Source organism: Lynx rufus, unplaced genomic scaffold (assembly GCF_022079265.1).
Source record: "Lynx rufus isolate CCGP_SWC_20201006 ecotype Redwood Valley unplaced genomic scaffold, mLynRuf1.p SCAF_2, whole genome shotgun sequence".
Lineage (NCBI taxonomy): Eukaryota > Metazoa > Chordata > Mammalia > Carnivora > Felidae > Lynx > Lynx rufus.
The window spans coordinates 15,218,199-15,238,040 of NW_025814834.1; the positions used below are offsets into that span (position 1 = coordinate 15,218,199).

The 19,842-nt window shown below is 43.1% G+C and overlaps 1 protein-coding gene across 3 annotated transcripts in view; it reads right to left on the reverse strand.

Moving 5' to 3' along the window:
• ACSL3 (acyl-CoA synthetase long chain family member 3) overlaps positions 1-19,842 on the reverse strand; it is a 75,281-nt gene that overhangs the window by 19,102 nt on the left and 36,337 nt on the right. For 2 of the 3 annotated variants that reach the window (XM_047082892.1, XM_047082893.1), the window contains 5 exons: positions 15,048-15,465; positions 5,848-6,025; positions 4,285-4,394; positions 2,902-3,040; positions 543-693 (listed from right to left, as the gene is read on the reverse strand). In XM_047082892.1, the coding sequence (XP_046938848.1) occupies positions 543-693; positions 2,902-3,040; positions 4,285-4,394; positions 5,848-6,025; positions 15,048-15,425 (956 nt within the window). In that variant the 5' untranslated portion in view covers positions 15,426-15,465. Of the gene's footprint in view, positions 1-542; positions 694-2,901; positions 3,041-4,284; positions 4,395-5,847; positions 6,026-7,070; positions 7,132-15,047; positions 15,466-19,842 lie in introns of those variants that run through there. The other variant, XM_047082894.1, reaches the window with a different exon arrangement.

Sequence of the window (19,842 nt, forward strand, 5' to 3'; positions counted from 1 at the left end):
GCATCAGAAACATCCAGCCATGACCACACACCAGATCAGTCGTTCGCCCACTGCCAGACAAGCCCTCACGGTCCCATCTGGGCTCCTCCGCCAGTCTCTTCCCACGGCACGCCCACCCTGCCCGTTAGTGCTGGAATTGCTCTTAAGAAGAAAAATCGGAGGCTGAATGAAGCTCAATAAACATTTCCTGGAATCTATGAAGTTATTTGTCCACCTGAATCACACCTGTTTAGGTATAAAAATGACTCTAGTGGCAATACTATCAACGGATTAAGATAATTCACATGAAGGGATTTGAGTCAGTTAAAATTTACACTTTTAAAGTGAAAAGTAAATATTCACAATGTATTGTATGCAAAACTGTATTTTAAACCTCACAATTGTAACTGTTTTGTAATTAATTTAAGTGTCCTGCCTTTTTTTTTTTTTTTGAAGGAAATGCCAACTGTGAACAGACTCTGAGAGACTAAGTTGGCCATGTACTACTAAACGACACAAATGTTAATTTAACAACAGGTACAACCACATTTACTGTGACTTACCCCAGCCTTGGAATCCTTTCCGCCATCCCAGTTATACCAGCAATAATGTTGCTGTGGGAGATCATGACTCCCTTTGGAAGTCCTGTGGATCCACTCGTATACATGATTACTGCAATATCTAAGGGCCCTGGTTTGCCATGAGGTTTGTTTTCTGCATTGGAGGAAAAACAACACACACTTCTGAGGAATTTAGCCATATTAACCAATTTTTTCCATAATCACGTTTGTTAACTCGATTCAACAACTAGGTCAGCAAAACAGATCAAGTCCCCTCACATAAAGGAAATATAGAATATAAACAAATCATAAATCTATAATGTCATAAGAGCTATGAAGAAAAACACAGCAAGACTAGGTGAGATGACAGGAGAAGCAATTTAGATGGAAAAGTCAAGAAAAACTTTCCTGTCAAGTTGGCATTTTAGTAAAGACTTGAATACAGTGAGGAAGGGAGCCATGGAAACCCTGGAATTGGGAGAAGAATGTTTCAAGCAGAAAATAGGCAAGAGCGAAGGCCCTGAGGTAGCAATGTGATTGGCATATGTAAAGACCAGTGAGTAAGAGGAAAAACAGCAGGAAAGGAAGCTGAAGTCACAGCCAGGACCATATCATGCAAAGCCTTCAAGGCCTCACTCAAGACTTTGGATTTCACTCCGGGGTAGAAAACAATGCTGTTTCAAATGGCAGTTCGTCATCACCTGTGGCTGCTACGCGGCTACCCAACTTGAGAAAGGGACGAAGGGCAGTAGGGACACAAAAGGCTATTCCAGCAATTCAACTAAGAAATAAGGGTGGTTGCTAAACAATGTTCTCGGCCTCACATGGTGAAGCCAAGCTGACTTGGCTACCGTCCGAGTCCTGGATTAAGAGACCGTGTCCTCCTTGGGCACACGCTAAGGACAGCAGCCAACGTCCAGCAGACAGCAGAAAGACAACGAGAAGCGGGTCACGGATGGCACTGCCTGGGTTAACCCTGGAAGCCCCCGACAGGTGGACCTCTTCAGTAAGTGGGGGGGAAGCGATTTTAAACGTGTTCACCAGTGAACCCTTCCTCTCCAACATGCGCAGACAGATCTCATGACAACGGTCTTTGTTCCAGTCCCACCTTCCTAGCCTGCCACTCAGCCCTTCATCCCAGGCACCGTCCTCCACCACCACCGCGTCCTACGAACTGCTCTGAGGCGGTCCTCCTGCAGTCCCAGTGTCACCTGACTCCCGCTGACGACTCCTGCCTCACTGATGGGCTCCTTTCGCTTGGATTCCAGGAACCACACAGCATGGTTTCTGCCCTCTTCTCTGACCAACGCTCCGCTGCTTTCAGAGGCACCATTCTCTGTGGGTGACCTCACCTACTTCCACAGCTACAATTAAAACCTAAGTGCTTCTGGCCTCTGAATCTCTTAACTCCAAACTTAGCTCCAGAGTATATGCCATACCCCCACTAAAGATCGACACTGAGGGGCGCCCGGGTGGCTCAGTAGGTTAAGCATCCGACTTCGGCTCAGGTCATGATCTCGTGGTCTGTGAGTTCAAGCCTCGCGATGGGCTCTGTGCTGACAGCTCAGAGCCTGGAGCCTGCTTCGGATTCTGTGTCTCTCCCCTCTCTGCCCCCTCCCTGCTCCCACTCTGTCTCTCTCTCTCAAAAATAAAGATTTAAATAAAAAAAGTGCTACACTGAATGTCCCACTAGCACTGAAAATTCCATATGCCCAACACTAATGTCAGCACAGCCCTATTCCCATTCCACAGCTGAGTGCTTACATCTGAATAAGCACTATGTTTCCAGCTACAAAGGAAATCCAGTCCCGGCATCGTAGCAGCTTCTGTGATATTCCCAAATCCCAATACACTAACACTTTCTGACACTGAGAGTGGGAACCTCCAGCATCACCATGCCCACGTGTTCCAGCTAGAGGATGAGAAGACATTCCCTCTGCAAGGAAGAGGGAGAGTCTGAACCGGGAATGAAAGCGGGGAATCCAGGATTAGCCACTCCAGCCATCTGCTCATACTTACACATAATTCACATAGCACTGGTTTGACGCCACTATTTACGAAACTAACTTCAAACCACTCAAAACTATCAGAGAAAAGAAACGGGAAACCTGTAGAACATAAAAGTCTTTCCAACTAATCTCAAATACATACTACTTTTTAGAATACGAATAAATTAATGTGTGGGTTCTTCCTGAAACCTTTCTTCAAAGGGCAGAAAACAGTAGATGTAGGGTGGCTGTACTTCCCAAAGTGACGGTTTAGGAAGTGGGTTTGTCCCTGACCTGACTTCAGGGTCTGGAATGACTCCGGAGAGCACAGCCGCTGCAGAACCCCGGGAGGGACCTGGCGGGGTGTGCCGTACCTGCGGTCGCCTTGGCTCCGAGGGCCTGCACCGCGGCCATGGTGTGCACGATGACGCCCTTGGGGAATTCGGACCAGGTCGGTGGCTTCCCGTCCACAGTGATGATGTGCCGCAGGCGTGGGACTAAAGAAACTATATCCTGGAAAAACACAAGCGTGCCTCACGTTCTTCACTGTTCGTCAGCGAACAGCTTAGAGCCAGTCCAGGACACGAGAAAAGTAGTTTACCGCAGTCACAGAATTATCCATTTCTTGCCTCCCAAAAAGGGTGAGGGGGTGCACTGGTATGAATACCACTTCCTTCAGATGGAGAAATACCGGTCGGAAATTTACATTGCTATTTTATGGCATTAGACTTACTGTGTACCCTGTTCTTTGGTACAATCCTAATCAACAAAGTCACTTCCTTACAAAATAGGCGTGTAAACACAGGCCGCCGGAACAATGGAGCAGCCACCGCCCTGCATGTTTTCAAGAGGCTAACAAAGATGGGGGGATTCACTTACAAACGTGCATATAAAAAGGGCGCCTGGGTGGCTCAGGTGGTTAAGCATCTGACTTCAGGGCACAGGTCATGATCTCACGGTTCGGTTCGTGAGGTTGAGCCCCACATCGGGCCCAGAGCCCGGCTTCAGATCCTCTGTCCCCTTCTCACTCTGCCCCTCCCCCACTGGTTTTCTCTTTCTCTTTCAAAATAAGTAAACAAAGTTTAAAAAAAAAATCGCCAGGGGCGTCGGTTAACCGTCTGACTCTTGACAAGGGTTCAGGTCATGATCTCGGGGTCAGAAGACTGAGCCCCACATCGGGCTCTGTGCTGACAGCATGGAGCCTGCTTGGGATCTTCTCTCTCTCTCTCTCTCTCTCTCTCTCTCATCTTCTCTCTCTCTCTCTCAAAATAAATAAATAAACTTAAAAAAAAAGGCAGATATTACTGTTTTCACAGGAAGTCATCTAGAGACTTAAACCCCTTTTCTCCTATAGTTTCATAAAGTCTTTTTCCTTAAAAAAATTCTAAAACCTCATAATGACCCAATGCTTCCGATATAAAACGAGTTACTAGTTTAGAAACAACCCTTCAAAATTAGAAATTTACTGAAAATAGACTAGAACACAAGTGGACACAATGAAAGTTATGACCCCTTCCCCTTAGACACGGGCATATATATTATACTTACCAATCACTCTGAAACTCTATGCACTACTTATACATAAATACAGGCAAAATCTACTTTTTCTTTTCTAAAGGAAAGGAATAAAGTATGATGTTCCTAAAAGTTTACAAAGATATTCAGGATTTGAAAAGTCATAATAGCATCAGCATTAGAGCCCAAGACACTGAAAATTCTCAGGTTTCGGACAGTTACAAAATAACTGCAGTCCTCACCTTCAACTTTGTTTGCAAGAGTTCTTTACTGGTAATGATGTTGGTCACCTCTGTTTCATTCAATCCATGAACAATAGCCGGACCTCCTAGAGTAGCATACAATGTAACAACTACAGGGAAAAGAAGGGCAAGTCAAGTGTTTGAACATTTCATGGAAGTACCAAATATAAACAAAGTCTCTGAAAGTGGTCATGAATCATAGTGGTATACTGAGCCCTAAATTTAACAATCCATGGCTTATTATATAACTGTGCTACGATTTTCTAAATTATTTCAATATACTAATAAACATGCCCACTCACTCACCCTTTCCTACCTAATTGCTCCCCCAAGATTTCCAATATTTTAAAACAAAAAAATTTGAGGGGTGCCTGGGTGGCTCAGTCAGTTGAGCATCTGACTTTGGCTCAGATCATGATCTCATGGTTCACGAGTTCAAACCCTACATCGGGTTTTATGCTGACAGCTCAGAGCCTGGAGCCTGCTTCGGATTCTGTGTCTCCCTCTCTTCCTGCCCCTCCCCTGCTTGGTATCTCTCTCCCTCCCTCTCTGTCTCTCTCTCAAATATAATTAAAAAAAACTTTTTTTTAAGTTTTGTTTCACCTACAGATGTTGCTCTGGGATGTCACAATGGAAGGGATTATATTTGACTCCTAAAACGTCAAAGCCTTAGTTAACTACTTGGTACGAAAATAAGAAAAAAGAAAATATACCAGTAAGACGCACTGAGTACCGGGTTGATGGTGTGATATGCTAACATGAACAAATGGCAGTACTGCTTACTCTAAAGTAGAAAACTAAAGAAAAACATTCTAGAAACGCTGACATTTAATGATGATCCTGTGGGCTTTTGCTTTCTGCCTAACTGACAGAAGCTAGACTTAAAGTGACTTTGAAAGCTAATTATTTTAAAGCTTCTCAAAAGAAGCATAACGTAAACCCGAACCTATGAAAGCCAAAGGGTATGTCAGTTTTTTAAAAAAAATATTTACAGCAGGAAACCTGATAAAAGCGTCATCTTTTCTGTTTCATCTGAAGGTAAGTCAACGTCCAGACGTCACGTCACGTTTTGGCACCAAGGCCTCTGAGCTAAGCTCCCGGGACGACCTCACGGGCTGGGGCCTCAGGGTTGCCACTTGAATTACTACAATATAAAAACTCCCTATCATTGAACTTGCAGTTGGGTTCGAGTACTGACGTCACCTGTCACTGCTAACAGAAATGGCACAACAAAGTGACACTAACTTCACAAGAGAGCTCCTGAGAGGACGGCCGAGCCTTCCCTGACCCACAGGCATAGGCCTCACTCGCTAGGCCCCGAGCCCCGCAGTCATACGTTCCAGTCCCCTTACCACACCGGCCCCCCAACTGTTCCACACTTGATTCCTTTTCCAAAGTAGACCCACAACTCGAAGTTGTAACAGAATTCTCCCCTGATTAGATGCAAGGTGAAATTAACTTCCGGATTTTAATTTCTTAAGAATGAAATATTTATAAACAAACAATATCCTGTCCCCCAGTAACTCAAGTCTGCTCTTCCAGAAGATCAGAAAGCCTACGTACGCTGAAAATTATACATAAAGCACGCCTGTGCAGCAATCATCCATTCGGCCCTGGTTTCACAGAAGATGGCGATGTTGGTCTTTGGTTTCTGACCCAACATCTGTAAGCCATTTCCAAAATTAAGAGCTCTAACGAAGACATCTTCATAGGAGAGCCAATTATAGTGTCCGAGAATAACCTGATAAACAAAAAACATATAAATACCTTTTAATGTAACCAAAATATTGTTTTCTAGAAAGAAGCCAAGAGTTGCTCCAAGTTCTAGGACAAACCAGAGTTACGTCTGCATGTAATTTAACTATTTCTTTCTAACAAAAGTTAGGCAGTGAGTTTCAAGCGAAAAAAACCTGTTTTGAAAATTAGCTATTTTGTGACATTTTCCATGACAAATCGCATGCTAAATCTTTCACTGTAATGGCGGGGGGGGGGGGTTATTTTCAAAAATCTTCAGAGTTTGACAGGATTTTAAAGATCAATTTTTTGACCAAAGGATCCTACATTATTAATTCACTTATAGATCATTAACTTAAACAATATAGATGTTAGCTTAAAATTTAGCCTAATATCAAGTACTAGGGTACCAATATTTTACTTTCCTTCTATTTATGAATTCCCAGATTTTAATATCAAATGATACAATATGATTCACAAACAGAAACTGGACAGACCCAAGATAATAGACATATTTATGGCTGTTCAATTTGAATTGCTGTATCCAACCAGGACTAGCTACATTATTCATCTAAGCCTTAAGTACCAACTGGCACCACTGGGCTTTCAACGTTTTATCTGTGTTTACCATAAGTACAGGTAACATTAAGTCTACGTTAGTAATAATCCTCTTTTAGAACTGGCTAACATTTTTCTTTAGGAATTTTCTCCAATTTGTATCATACCATAAATCCCCAATTACCTATAGATTGGATAAAAACCTCCTCACACTACAAATATATACATATAGTTCCCAAACATGGCTGTTTCACTAATACATCTCTCACACACCTTAAAACCATCTAACCACATTCATTTTCAAAAATGCATACATTTAAGACAGTTCTAGAAATAAGAGGCTGGGCGAAGATACAAAAAGGAAAAAAGGGGGGGTAAATACTGCCCTCTAGTGTCCTATTCCATAATGTACTTAAGAAATAAATTCTTATTTTGATGGTTAAGGCAACTGGATTTAAAATATTTATTTAACTTTAGTGGTTCCAAACTCTCACCTTGCTCTGCACCCCCATGAAATGCTCAGCACGGGGAGCTCCAATGACTTCAAAAGGAGCTCTGTGGGGGTGAGAAGACAGATGAGAATTTGGCCAAAATGTGCACAAACTGGATTACAATTATTAAGAATTTTATACTCCAAAGATAAGCATGAGCTACCTCTTAGATTCCAGAATCTAAATGATGAGCTTTGTAAGTTTCAGAGAATGTGTGTGTTCTGAAAGGTATTATCTGTATAATCCAAGTATTTAAATCCATATAATGGGGCCACCATATGGCAAAGAAATCAAATCACAAATTTAACTGAAGTGTAACCATACTGAATTTCACTAAATTCTTGAAACCACTGAATCTTCTATCTTTCCCATCAAGATTCCATTTAAAGGCCCCTACCCACCCTGCAATTTTGTCTTTTACTGGAAAAAATTTCCAATTCTAATTTTGTCCCTATGGTTAGCTCAAACCTGAGATTAAATTCATTTATTTACTCCCTGCCCACACTGCTAAAAAGAACACCCAACCTCATTCTATCCAGGATCATAGACCCAGCAATCCTATTATGCTTCCCTGCTGTATTCATTTTCACTCCCTCTGAAATGGCTACTTGAAACCTTCTCTCCACTCAAATATCCTCTGCCCCACCCTCTCTCCCTTGCTTCTCCACTTCCAGCTGATGGTACGATCTCATAGATCACTGAGAAATTAGAAATGCAACAGGAATGACCTTATCTTCCTACCACCAAGTTTAACAGCCTACATACATCTGTTTCCTTGGTCTCTGCAGAATCTCATGGTATCACAATGGTTGAAGCACCCCTAGCAAAAGCCAAACTTACAAAGACTTTACTTCAAGGCGCTTCCCAAACTTCTATCTCCAACCTTAACCACCTCTACTTGCACAGCCAAGTTCAAAAACCTTACCCTGGCCTACAAAGCCCTAGGACCTAGCCATTGCCAGCGTCTCTGTGCTCATATCAAACCCTCTTCCTCTAACTCATTACTTCCTGTAAATGCTTTGTCCTTTCCGTCCTTCAAACAGGCAGGGCCAGGAAAGGAGCTAAGATGAGGCAAGATGGGTGCCATGGGCACAAAATTTAGAGAGGTGCTCGTTCTCAGGGTCAGAATACCTTCCTTCCATTTTGCACCCCAACTGCCTCACCCAACAGGCTGCATTCCAGTTTTAGAGTCAGTGAGTGCACTACCCCGTCCCAATACACGGAAGGTTCATTACCCAGATCTTCGCAGAGGTGGCTCTTCTGTTGTTCAGACCTCCACTAAGAGAGGCTAACCCTGATCTCCAATTAGCATTATGTCTTCACAGTAGATATTAAATCTCTAACTTACTACTTATTGTCGCTCTTCCTCCAATACAAATGTAAGAGCCCTGAGAAGGGTAACCTGTGTGTCCTGTTCATTATTGTCTCCCTAATGGCGTATAGTTGGCACTCAGTCATTATTTCCTATACGCATAGAATGAGCAGTGTTAATTAAACACAATTTCAATTCGCTCTGGGCCTTCAGAGAGTCTTCTGACCCCTGTCTCCTCTAGAAGCCTCATTTTTGAAAAAACTGCTTTTAAAAACATCCACATCAACCTGATCATTTAACCCCTTGAGCTACTTTTGTTCTGGCCACCCTTCCATTGTGCACATCCTTTGCCTGCCACCTCTCAACTATTCTTATCCATGGGGCACCTGGTTGGCTCAGTCAGTTAAGCATCCGACTCCTGATTTCAGCCCAGGTCACGATCTCAGGGTTCATGAGATCGAGCCCCACGTCGGGCTCTGTGCTGACAGCTTGGAGCCTGCTTGGGATTCTCTCTCTCCTTCTCTGCCCCTCCCCCACTCATCTACACACACCATATATTCTTATCCATGACCCCTGAGACACTAATCTGTTCAATTTTCCCGACTCTGAGTCAGGAAAAGGAATGACTAGTCTGGATAGATAAACGTCTACCATGGAGTCTTTGAGCAGTTTCCTAATTTGTAAAGTTAGGGGGAAAGTTAAGATAGGCCCTACGGCTGCTTTCCTCGGGTGGTTTCCTCTCTCACATTTAATTGGCTTATCTTTATTCTGTGACAGGTGTGACATACACATGTGTAAATATCAGTGTTATCACTCAGACTACCACTGCCCAGAACAGAGAAACTTAATAATTGACTTTGTTCAGGAACATATTGATGATGCTAAGATGAGGGCCTCTTATCTCAAAAGATAAACTATAAAAATAAAGTGGAGATAACATACAGAAAAGTCTGTAAAATAAAAGCACACAATGCTTAACTATTCAGGACCCTGACAAATGACACAATCGAATAAAGATCAAGTTTTCCGGTAGCTAAGGGTTTGACCAGTTGAAGTACCAACTTTTCTTTCACTTTAGCCATTTAGAAGAGAAGTACTTCAAAATGAACACTTTCCTGCCTTCCTCCACCAAGTACACCTGGTTTCATTTAGCCCTACTCTGTGCGAATGAAGATTATGACAATTTATTGTGAAGGAGCCAGAGGGTGAAAATATTCAGCAGGTCTGGATGATGGGTGACGATCACAAGGAGAACGACGATGAGGAGGAGGGCGGCCAACCTTTGCCAGTGTTCACGCCGTGCAAAGCACACTGCAGCAGCAGCTTGTAAGACTCTCACACTAACTCTTGAGACACAGTATTATTAGCCCTATTTTACCAATGAGAACACCGAGGCGTAGAGAGAGTAAGCATAACTTGCTCAAAAATCACACAGCCTACGTAGGACCGGAATGCAAACCCGGACAGGCTCATTCCGGAATCTAAGGACTAAATTACAGCGCTCCGAGGATGCTACAGAAGGCGGCGGCTGTCACTGTGCAGGTGAGAACAGTGGCCTGATTGACATTTGTAAAAGATCCTTTCAACTGCTGAGTGTGCGTGGGTTAGAGTAGGGGCAAGCGTGGAAGCAGAAGACCCGTAAAAAGGGGGATGGGGGAACTATTAAGGGGGGGGGGGAATCAGACTCCTGGTTCTTTGGCTCGAGCCATTTGTTACCCGGCGGTGCCTCTCACAAACGGGCTGACCAGGAGAGAAACAAGCATGGAAAGGAAAGCCAAGGTTCTGGCTGGGGAGAGCACTCTAACAACCGAAACACGAACCCTGGCCAAGAGACTGCCCATTGTTTTTTCTATAAATTAGGATGTAAATGTCCTAACGGGTCAGAAAATAAACACCATACACATATGCAAATAGATTTATATATATATATATATATATATATATATATATATATATATATGAATGACTCTGGAATAAGCAATAACACAAAAGTAGGCACTGCGGAAGAGGCAAGCTAAGTCAATTTCCAAGAGCAGAAACAAGTATTTCTATGATCTTTTTGGATCAATTTACAAAGAATAGCACAGCATAGTGAAATCTTCTCTTTCTAAGCACTATGATTACATGATCTCTTTTACTTTCTTCTCTCTAATGTGTGTAAAATACAGTGTTTCTGGTGGGTAGATTACTAAATGTCTGAGCTGGCCTCATGCTCCTTTTAATTTCACTGTAAAATTATTTTTTTTCTTTGCAACTTTGTTCTATTTCAGGTCCATGTATTTTAAAGACGCTCTGGAAATCAATCCTTCACTGTTCTTAATTTCCAAAGACCTTAGTACGATGCATTCGATGCATTCGCGGCCAGGAAGGCTGGTGTTGGGAGTGGCTGACACAGGTCCCAGGTGCTCAGAGCCCCGCCGTAGTTTCATACAGCCAGAGGAGACTTCTGGAAAAGCTTGCCAAGCCTCAAGAACATAGCAGCCTCTGCTTCTCTGCCTTTTGTTTTTCTCTTTGTGCCCCCCCAGAGAGACCGGTCTTAGTGAAGCAGAAGGCCACACTACCATGGGCATAATCAGAGTAGAATCATCACCACTGACTTCTCTGCTTATCTTCCCTTGGGAGCTCAAAACTGACTTAGGATATGATGGAAACAAAGCTTCAGAGTTCATTTATTTGAAATAAAGGTCTGGGTATCTTTGTTTCAACTATATCAGATACATTCTAGGGTTAATCCCCAAAGCTCAGCCCCCAAAACAACAAGGAAGGAAACGTAGAGATACTGCTACATCATTGGCTGGCTTTCCCAATTCAAGATTACTGTCAAATAGGGAAACTACTGAATGACGGTACATTTCATTACAAACACGTCTGCGCTCTAGTTGGGAAGCATTCCGAGCAGAAGCCACATTACCCTAAGCAACTCCACTCTTACATCTACCTAAACACCTGTTGTGAAATGTCCCCCTTTTACTCTGTCAGAGCAGAGGCTGCTTCTGCTGCAATACAGTGGGTGTAAACAAGAAACCAAAACGTCAAAAAAACCCCAGCATGTTTATAACACCCAGTTGAGATACCCACAGTCCAATGTTAGAGTTACAACACAGACCGAGAAAACCAGAGTCTTAGCTAATCAGTGGTGTGGCACTTTCTTCTTGAGTAAGGCTAACAGAAAACATGTGATTTGTTTACTACACACAAAACCTAAAAATTAATTTTTTCCCAATTAGCCTCATTTCAAATACGACATTTTCTATATCAGAGTTTATTTACATAGAGCCCTCCCGAAAAAGTCCAATGAATCACAACTGCCCATCGCATGGCAGACAGACCTGACAGTAACATGATACAGACAGAGAAGGCAGCTGACTACAAGTGTTTTCCTTTTCAACTCTCCTATCTGAGTTCAAATATTTCTTTGTTGAGTAAATGAGGACAACAAAGACACCGCAGGCAGGAAAGGGAGGAAAAGGCTACACACACACACACACACACATACACACACACACACACACACACACACACACACGACAGGGAAAAACTTTCCTTGCATCCGTTGTGTTATCTGGCCACGTTGAAGGAGAAACTTTGATAGCTCTAGGATTTTATTTTGTCCTAATTACACTGATACCTGAAGTAAGAAGGAATCTCACGTCTACCATACTGATTTCCTGTTCACATACTTGGAAGCTAGTTTGCTACTGTGAGGACTGAAAAATAGTGCCAGTCTTATAAAATGCCTATAACACATGTGCAATTCTGGAGAAAAAAATTAACCCTCCTGCTAAAGGAGGACTTCTGCTACATATGCTGAGATTAAAAACAAGAGAACCAATCTTTGAATTCAAATAGCATTAGATCAACAAACAAACAAAATGAAGGTTTTTAAGAGAAGGCAGAGGAGTGGAAAACTTTAGCACCTAAAAAAGTGTAAGTGTTTTTGGTACCCTGTATAACTGCCAGATCTCTCAAAGACAAAATCAAGGATGGTATTTCATAAAAACTAAATATGGCAACTAAATATCAGATACCATTATGATAAAATATGTTTTAGAAGTTAAAATCTATAGGCTAGAAGAATAAACAAACATAGGTAACTTTATGATTTCCGTGTCAAGAAATGTGCTATTAACTCCAGATAGACCTTAAGTGAACTTGATAGAAAACAATTCATCTGAGTCAGCAGAAGAGAGAATATGCCTTAAAAGTAGAGTGACCCTATCATTTCCCCAAGCCACGACACCCTTAACGTGACAGGCAAAGCAAGATAAAACAAGGACGGCTCCAGGCAAAACAAGATAAAAGATCACTCTGCTTAGAGGGGATGAACACTTACAGGTTCTGTTGTCTAGACTTAAAATCATGTTTCAATTTCTAGGAGTTACTGATGTTAACTTGCTTGCCACCTCCTTCATGTTTAGAAGGAAAGGACTACAGAATTTGTATGGGTAAGTGCCGAAATTAACAGGCTGGTAAGTTAAGGAACATCCCAGGAGAAGCTCTGAGTATTTCATTCCATGGTGTGATTATTTGAACTCTCCCCCAAACCTGAGAGGTTCCTTCGTGACTAACAGAAAAAAAAAGCAGCTGGAGACAGGATGTGGATGGAAAAAAGAGTAAGAGGAAAGAACAACTTCGCCTACATACGTACTAAACATATAACCTGACCAAATTATCAAACAGCTACAGATCATCTTACTGCTTCTAAAAAAATTGTGTATCTTGGGGCGCCTGGGTGACTCAGTTGGTTAAACAACCGACTCTTAGTTTCAGCTCTCATGGGTTTGTGAGATGGAGCCCTGTTGTTGGGCTCTGCACTGATGGTGGTGATAAGCCTGCTTGGGATATTCTCTCTCATGCTCTTTCTCTCTCTCCCTGCCCCTCTCCTGCTTTCGTGTGCTCTCTCTCTCTCAAAATAAACTTTAAAACAATAAAAAAAATTATCTTCAGTTTTTACCTACTGGAACTTTAAGAACTGCTTATAAGAAAGTCATGTGTCGGGGCACCTGGGTGGCTCAGTGGGTTAAGCGTCTGACTTCAGCTCAGATCATGATCTCACAGTTCCATTTGTGAGTTCAAGCCCAGCGTTGGGCTTCACATTCTCTCTCTCTCTCTCTCTCTCTCTCTCTCTCTCTCTCTCTCTCTCAAAAATAAACATTAGGGGCGCCTGGGTGGCTCAGTCGGTTGGGCGTCCGACTTCGGCTCAGGTCACGATCTCGCGGTCCGTGAGTTCGAGCCCCGCGTCGGGCTCTGTGCTGACAGCTCAGAGCCTGGAGCCTGTTTCAGATTCTGTGTCTCCCTCTCTCTGACCCTCCCCCATTCATGCTCTGTCTCTCTCTGTCTCAAAAATAAATAAACGTTAAAAAAATAAAAAGAAAAAATTAAAAAATAAAATAAACATTAAAAAAAAAAAATCCGGTATCCAAGTTCAAAACCAGCATTTTCGTGCCCTTTCTGTACTCCCTACCCTTCAGAGTGTTGCACTGCTTGGTGATATGTACTGTATTCATTCATATAATTTTGTCCACCAAATTCTCAAGACAATAGTACTAATGCAATCTAGGGCATTTACCCCAGATGCCACAAGCTATCTACACACATGTGTTTATATGTGCACACACATTCAATTTATCCTCTCGACAAGTCTGAGAGCTGGCATTTACGAAGTATGGATGGAGCAGGTTCTAATCTTCACTTCACTACTTGCTAACTGAAATGTCCCCGTGTACATTCTCCATCTATGCCTCTGTGCTGTCATCTGTAAAATAACAAGGATAACACTAACTCATATGGCTATTTTAAGTCTTAAATAACTTGATACATGTAAAACACTTAAGACAGCCTGACTCCTATGAAATGCTAATAAATATCAGCAATAATCATTATCTTCACGTTACAGATAAAGAAACTGAGGCCGATTTGTTAAATAACTTTTACAAAGTCACACAGCTAGTTAAGTGGCAAAGCTGAGATCCAAACCCATAGTGTGGATGTGGAATCCAGGTTCTTAACCACTATCTTTATATTTTCTCTAAGGATATCTTATCCTGTTTCAAATCAACAATGGCAGGCTTGTCTATATTTGTGAAAATTTTTTCTTTTTCTAATTTTTTTTTAATGTTTATTTTTGAAAGAGTCAGCACAGAGCCTGATGCAGGGCTTGAACTCACAGGCCATGAAATCATGACCTGAGCCGAAGTCAGACGCTCAACCAACTGAGACACCCAGGCGTCCCAAAGAAAATTCTTTACAAAACATGCATTGCCACTGTCAAAGTACCAAGACATAAAGCCCCCAACAGAACCTACATTAAAATCAGAAACAGCGGGCCCCACATCCCAAAACCCAGAACCATCTCAAGCACACACAAGTGCTTGTGTAACTACCCAGGAATAAGGTTTCAGACCCAAAACTGCTCTAGCCATTCTATTCCAAGCCACGTTAGACATTCAGGCTCAGTGGGCAGTCTCAATGGTTTGTGAAAACTCAGACCAATCTGTGCAAGAGAGTACAGAAGGAGATCAGGGCACAGTCAGGTCCCCTTCCTACCCTGCTCCTCCCGCCACATCAGCAACGTCCAAGAGAAGCAGGCTGTACCTGTCCCTTGCTGCCATTTCTACAAGCACACTTTACTGAGAGGAAAAACAAAAGGCAATGAAAGATCACCTTACCTTTTTAAAAATTTTTCCATTTGGTTGTACTTCATCTTCCTCATTTAAAATTTCACGTGTCCCCAAGAGTCTTTTGTCCTTAAATTTGTTTTTTGCATACATAAAGACTTTATCTAGTGTATCACATCCGGGGTATAATACGGAGGCCAAACCATCCAAACTGTTAACAGATCTGTATGCAGACTCAGGTTTTGAATTCACAGGCTTTGCTTTAATTCGGTTTGATTTTTCTTGTCTTGTCTCAAACAAAAAATAATATGGAATGTATGTTATAACAGTATAAAGTGATATTATAAAATGTATGAAATACAAAAGAATGGGGTTGATGGTCTGTTTTAGCTTCATGGTAGATGGTTTTGAAGATACGTGGTTATTCATAAGTGCTCAAAAAGTAGAATTAACAGATTTCCGTAAGAATCTAGAAGGAAGAGAAAGAAAGGTATTAGTTCAAAATCATTTTTAAGTAACTTTAAAGAAAAATCCTTCATATTAGGTGGGCAAATGAAGATATTTTTTTCCAATCAAGCAGCAGCAAGTACTGGCCTCCAGCAATGTCCTGTCCACCCCTGATACGGTACATGTGAGTGTCTTCCAAGTGTCTTGTATCTCTTTCCACATCATTCTATAAACAGGTGGCTTTTCCAACCTAACGCCAAGTGGTGAAGAAGGAGCAAGCCAGAAGACCTACATCAGAATCCACACCAAAAACGTACTGATTTCCTCTTCCTGGCAATCTCCTTACTTCCCTAGGGAACGCAACGGTATACACCATTTCCTCCCTCGTGGCTCGGCAGCCACCATTAAATAATCACTGCATTCTTTCCCAGTGGGCCCCATTCCCTCTCTCTAGGCAGCAACAAGCAACTGGAGTTGGCAAACAACACAGAATCCACTTCTTGTGTGATATTTTCCAATTTAGGCCGGTTGGATGGTGAAGCAAGGAGGCTGTAAACCTTGGTCTTTATACTTATATCATCAGATTTGTTGACAATCTACTATGTGTCGGATACTGTCCTAAGTACAGGAAATACAACAGTGAACGTCCTCTCATGGAGTCCACGCAGTCGCTGGGAGCAGCGGACGAACAAATATACGTACGTATGCCAAGTGTCGGCAAATCCCTGAAGGAAAAATGAACCAGGGAAGGGAAACACGAGGTGAATGGGCAAGGCTGGAGAGACGCTCTATGAGGGGCCCACAAGAGCCGCCCGGGCTGTGGCAGAGTCCCCCTCTAAGGAACGCGGTAAGGCCTTCTCAGAACAAAGGAAGGCAACGTGCAACGTGGCCCAATCAACTTCTCTACACATATGCATAGCTCTGACACGACTCTGTAACTTGGACTATGTCCAATCGGACTATATGCGTCACCATATATGGGACACAAAGAAGTAGAAATTGCATAAAAGGCTACAACCCGTTGTACTTGGGGCTCAGTTTTTCAGGTACGAACCCACTGAGCCCGTGCCGGCACGACGAACAAAGTTGCTTCCTGGACAAAGAAAGCCTCGGTGTCCCGTTTCTCTGTGGGAGAACCCTGTTCTAGGGCCAGTGATATCCGAGCAGAGGCTTACAAGGAAGAGAGAGAGTGGGCCACATGCCTATCGGAGGGAAACTGAGCACTCAAGAGGAAACACTCCTTTGTGTGGTAGGTAGGTAACAGCATCATTTTTGAAGAAACGAAACTGAAGCAAACTACTAATGACTCCATCCAGCTTCAAACCCGGGGGTTATGATTTCTAGCATGCTCAGCTCCTCTCCCCAACTCCATGCTGTAGAAATTCTATTCCAGGCAAATGTGGCCAAGAAATGTGAGGAAGCTCTACTGCGGGCACAGCAGGCCAAGAACGCTGGGCACCAGTCACCCTTGCCTCAGCCTGTCGATAACGTCCAGACAGAGAGCAAAGCTCCAGAGAAGACCAGTGGCCACAGCCGCAGCCCAGCACCTCACTCCCAGAACACAGGCCAGGCTGCTGTCCCTGCCCCTGGCTCTGGAGCAATGGCACACGGGTTCTGCTCAGGCCAAAGCAGGCTGTAAGGACAGAGAGCCCCTTAGCAACCCCCAAGTAGGCTGACTTTCGTCAGAACAGAGAACAGGGAGCTCAGGCCTAGTGGCGCTGAGGAAAACAATGGAGACCTTGGTGAGGAGCGATTCGGCCGAGGCTGGTAGTTCCAGGAGAGCAAGGAAGGAGTAGAGTAAATAGAAGTTTCATGGAATCAGGGAAAAGAGAACCTAAGAAGAACCCTTCTGGAGTCAGGACAGCTCAAAGAGTGGCCTCAAACACAGCCCCTTTACAAAGGCCATATAATTTGACTGGATCACACGGTGAGGCAATTTACGGCCCAGGGCTCCATCCAATACAATAAGGCAATCAGCTAGCTATCAGCAGAGAATAACTGCTGGACGTGAACTTGGAAGAAGTTTAACAAGGAGATCAGAGAAAGAAAATAGTTAAAGAGCGTCCTACTAAAACCATGCTGTCATCCCCTAAAGAGGGCACTTCAAGGGCACTCTGTGTGCTGGGGGGGGGGGGGGGGGGTGGAAACTGCAGTGAAACTTGGCTGGAAAGCCAGCCAAGTCACTAAACAAATAGGCAAGCAAGCAGCACAACAGCAAGAAGCCAGGGGAAAGGGGGAGGGGAGTCAGCATTCAGAAATGCTGAAATGTGCAGCTTACAGCAAAAAATTATGGGGCATACAAACAGACAGCAAAGGAAGACCCAAACACAGTGGGAGAAAGCAGGCAACAGAAACTGTCCACAAGAGGGCCCAAATGTCAGACTCAGACAAGACATCAAAGCAGCTATCGTAAACACGTTCAAAGAACTAAGGGAAAAATTAAAAGTCCAGAGATGCCTGGCTGGCTTGGTCAATAGAGCAAACAACTCTTGATCTCAGGGTTGTGGGTTCAAGTCCCACGCTGGGTACAGAGATTACTTAAAAAATAAAACCCTAAAGGGGTGCCTGGGTGGCTCAGTCAGTTAAGCGTCCGACTTTGGCTCAGGGCATGATCTCACAGTCCGTGGGTTCAAGCCCCGTGTCGGGCTCTGTACTGACAGCTCAGAGCCTGGAGCCTGCTTCAGATTCTGTGTCTCCCTCTCTCTGCCCCTCCCCGGCTCACACTCTGTCTCTCTGTCTGTCTCTCTCTCTCTCTCTCTCTCTCAAAAATAAAAACATTAAAAAAATTTTTTTTAAATAAATAAAACCTTCAAAAATAAAGTAGATGTCCAACTCTGCAATTTTACAAGATAAAGAACACCTCCAAATTTGCCCACACAAAGCTGGTGAGAAGCCACGACCCTCAAATAGTCCCCAGGCTCTGTTCACCGTTCCACACTGTTTTCTTTGACAAGTCATCTGGAGGAAGAGTCCAGAGAATCTAGATTTATTCCATTAATGGGGACCCATTGAAAGTCTCTATTTAGGAAAATGGCACAATAAAAAATAAACGGTCCTGGGGTACCTGGGAGACTCAGTTAAGCTTCTGACTCCTGATTTTGGCTCAGGTCTTGACCTTACAGTTCATGAGATCGAGCCCCGTGTCATGTTGGGCTCTGTGCTGACAATGTGGAGCCTGCTTTGGAGTCTCTCTCTGTCTCTCTCTCTCTCTCTCTCTCACTCTCTCTCTCTCTCACTCTCAAAATAAATAAACATTTAAAAACAAAACAAAAAGACAAATGGTCCTACTACTTCCAGGACATCAGAGCTGCAAAGAATAAAATGTATCTCAATAATCCAGGGGAAGGATGTTACCTAAGTATTCTCCCTGAAATTTTATTTCACATGTCTGTGTTTTGAATTAAAAAATAACACTGTAATAAAAAAAATCTTATCTGCAGATAATGACTGTATGATGACTGTACAGAAAATCCTAACTAATCCATTAAAAAACTAATAGAACTAATAAGCAGCTCAGCAAAAGTCGCAGCGTGGACGATGAATATATACAGATCAATTGTATTTCTTTCTTTTTTTTTTTTTAATTTTTTTTCAACGTTTTTTTATTTATTTTTGGGACAGAGAGAGACAGAGCATGAACGGGGGAGGGGCAGAGAGAGAGGGAGACACAGAATCGGAAACAGGCTCCAGGCTCTGAGCCATCAGCCCAGAGCCCGACGCGGGGCTCGAACTCACGGACCGCGAGATCGTGACCTGGCTGAAGTTGGACGCTTAACCGACTGCGCCACCCAGGCGCCCCTGATCAATTGTATTTCTATACAGTAGCAATGAACAATCAGAAAATTAGGCTAAAGCAATTATATTTATCAGAAATAATACTTAGGATAAGATATAACAAGAAGTTTACTATGAAAACCAGAAAACACTGTTTAAAGATATTGAAAGCCTAAATAAATGGAAAAACATCTGCTACATATGGACTGTAAGACTTACTACTGTTAAAATGACAACATTCTCCAAACCGGCGCGGATTCAACACAATCCTTATCAAAATCTCTACTGGCTTTGATACAGAATCTTTCAAGCTAAAATTTGCATGGAAATTCAAGGTAGCCAGAAGCGCCAAAACAACCTTGAAAAAGAACATGGCTGGAGGGGTCACACATCTCAATTCCAAAACTCAGCACAAAGCAACAGTGATCAAGACAGGGTAGTACTACTAGCAAAGGGATTGAGGGGTGGGGGGACAGAGATTTTTAAACAAAGGACACCACATAATTTGAATAAGCACCAGAAGCAGCAGGAGTTCCAGTGGAGCAGGGTGGGGGTGAGGAGACAGGGGCAGGGCCTTAAAGTCAAATCCTTAGGTCCTTTAATGCTGAGAAGAAACTTCATGGGC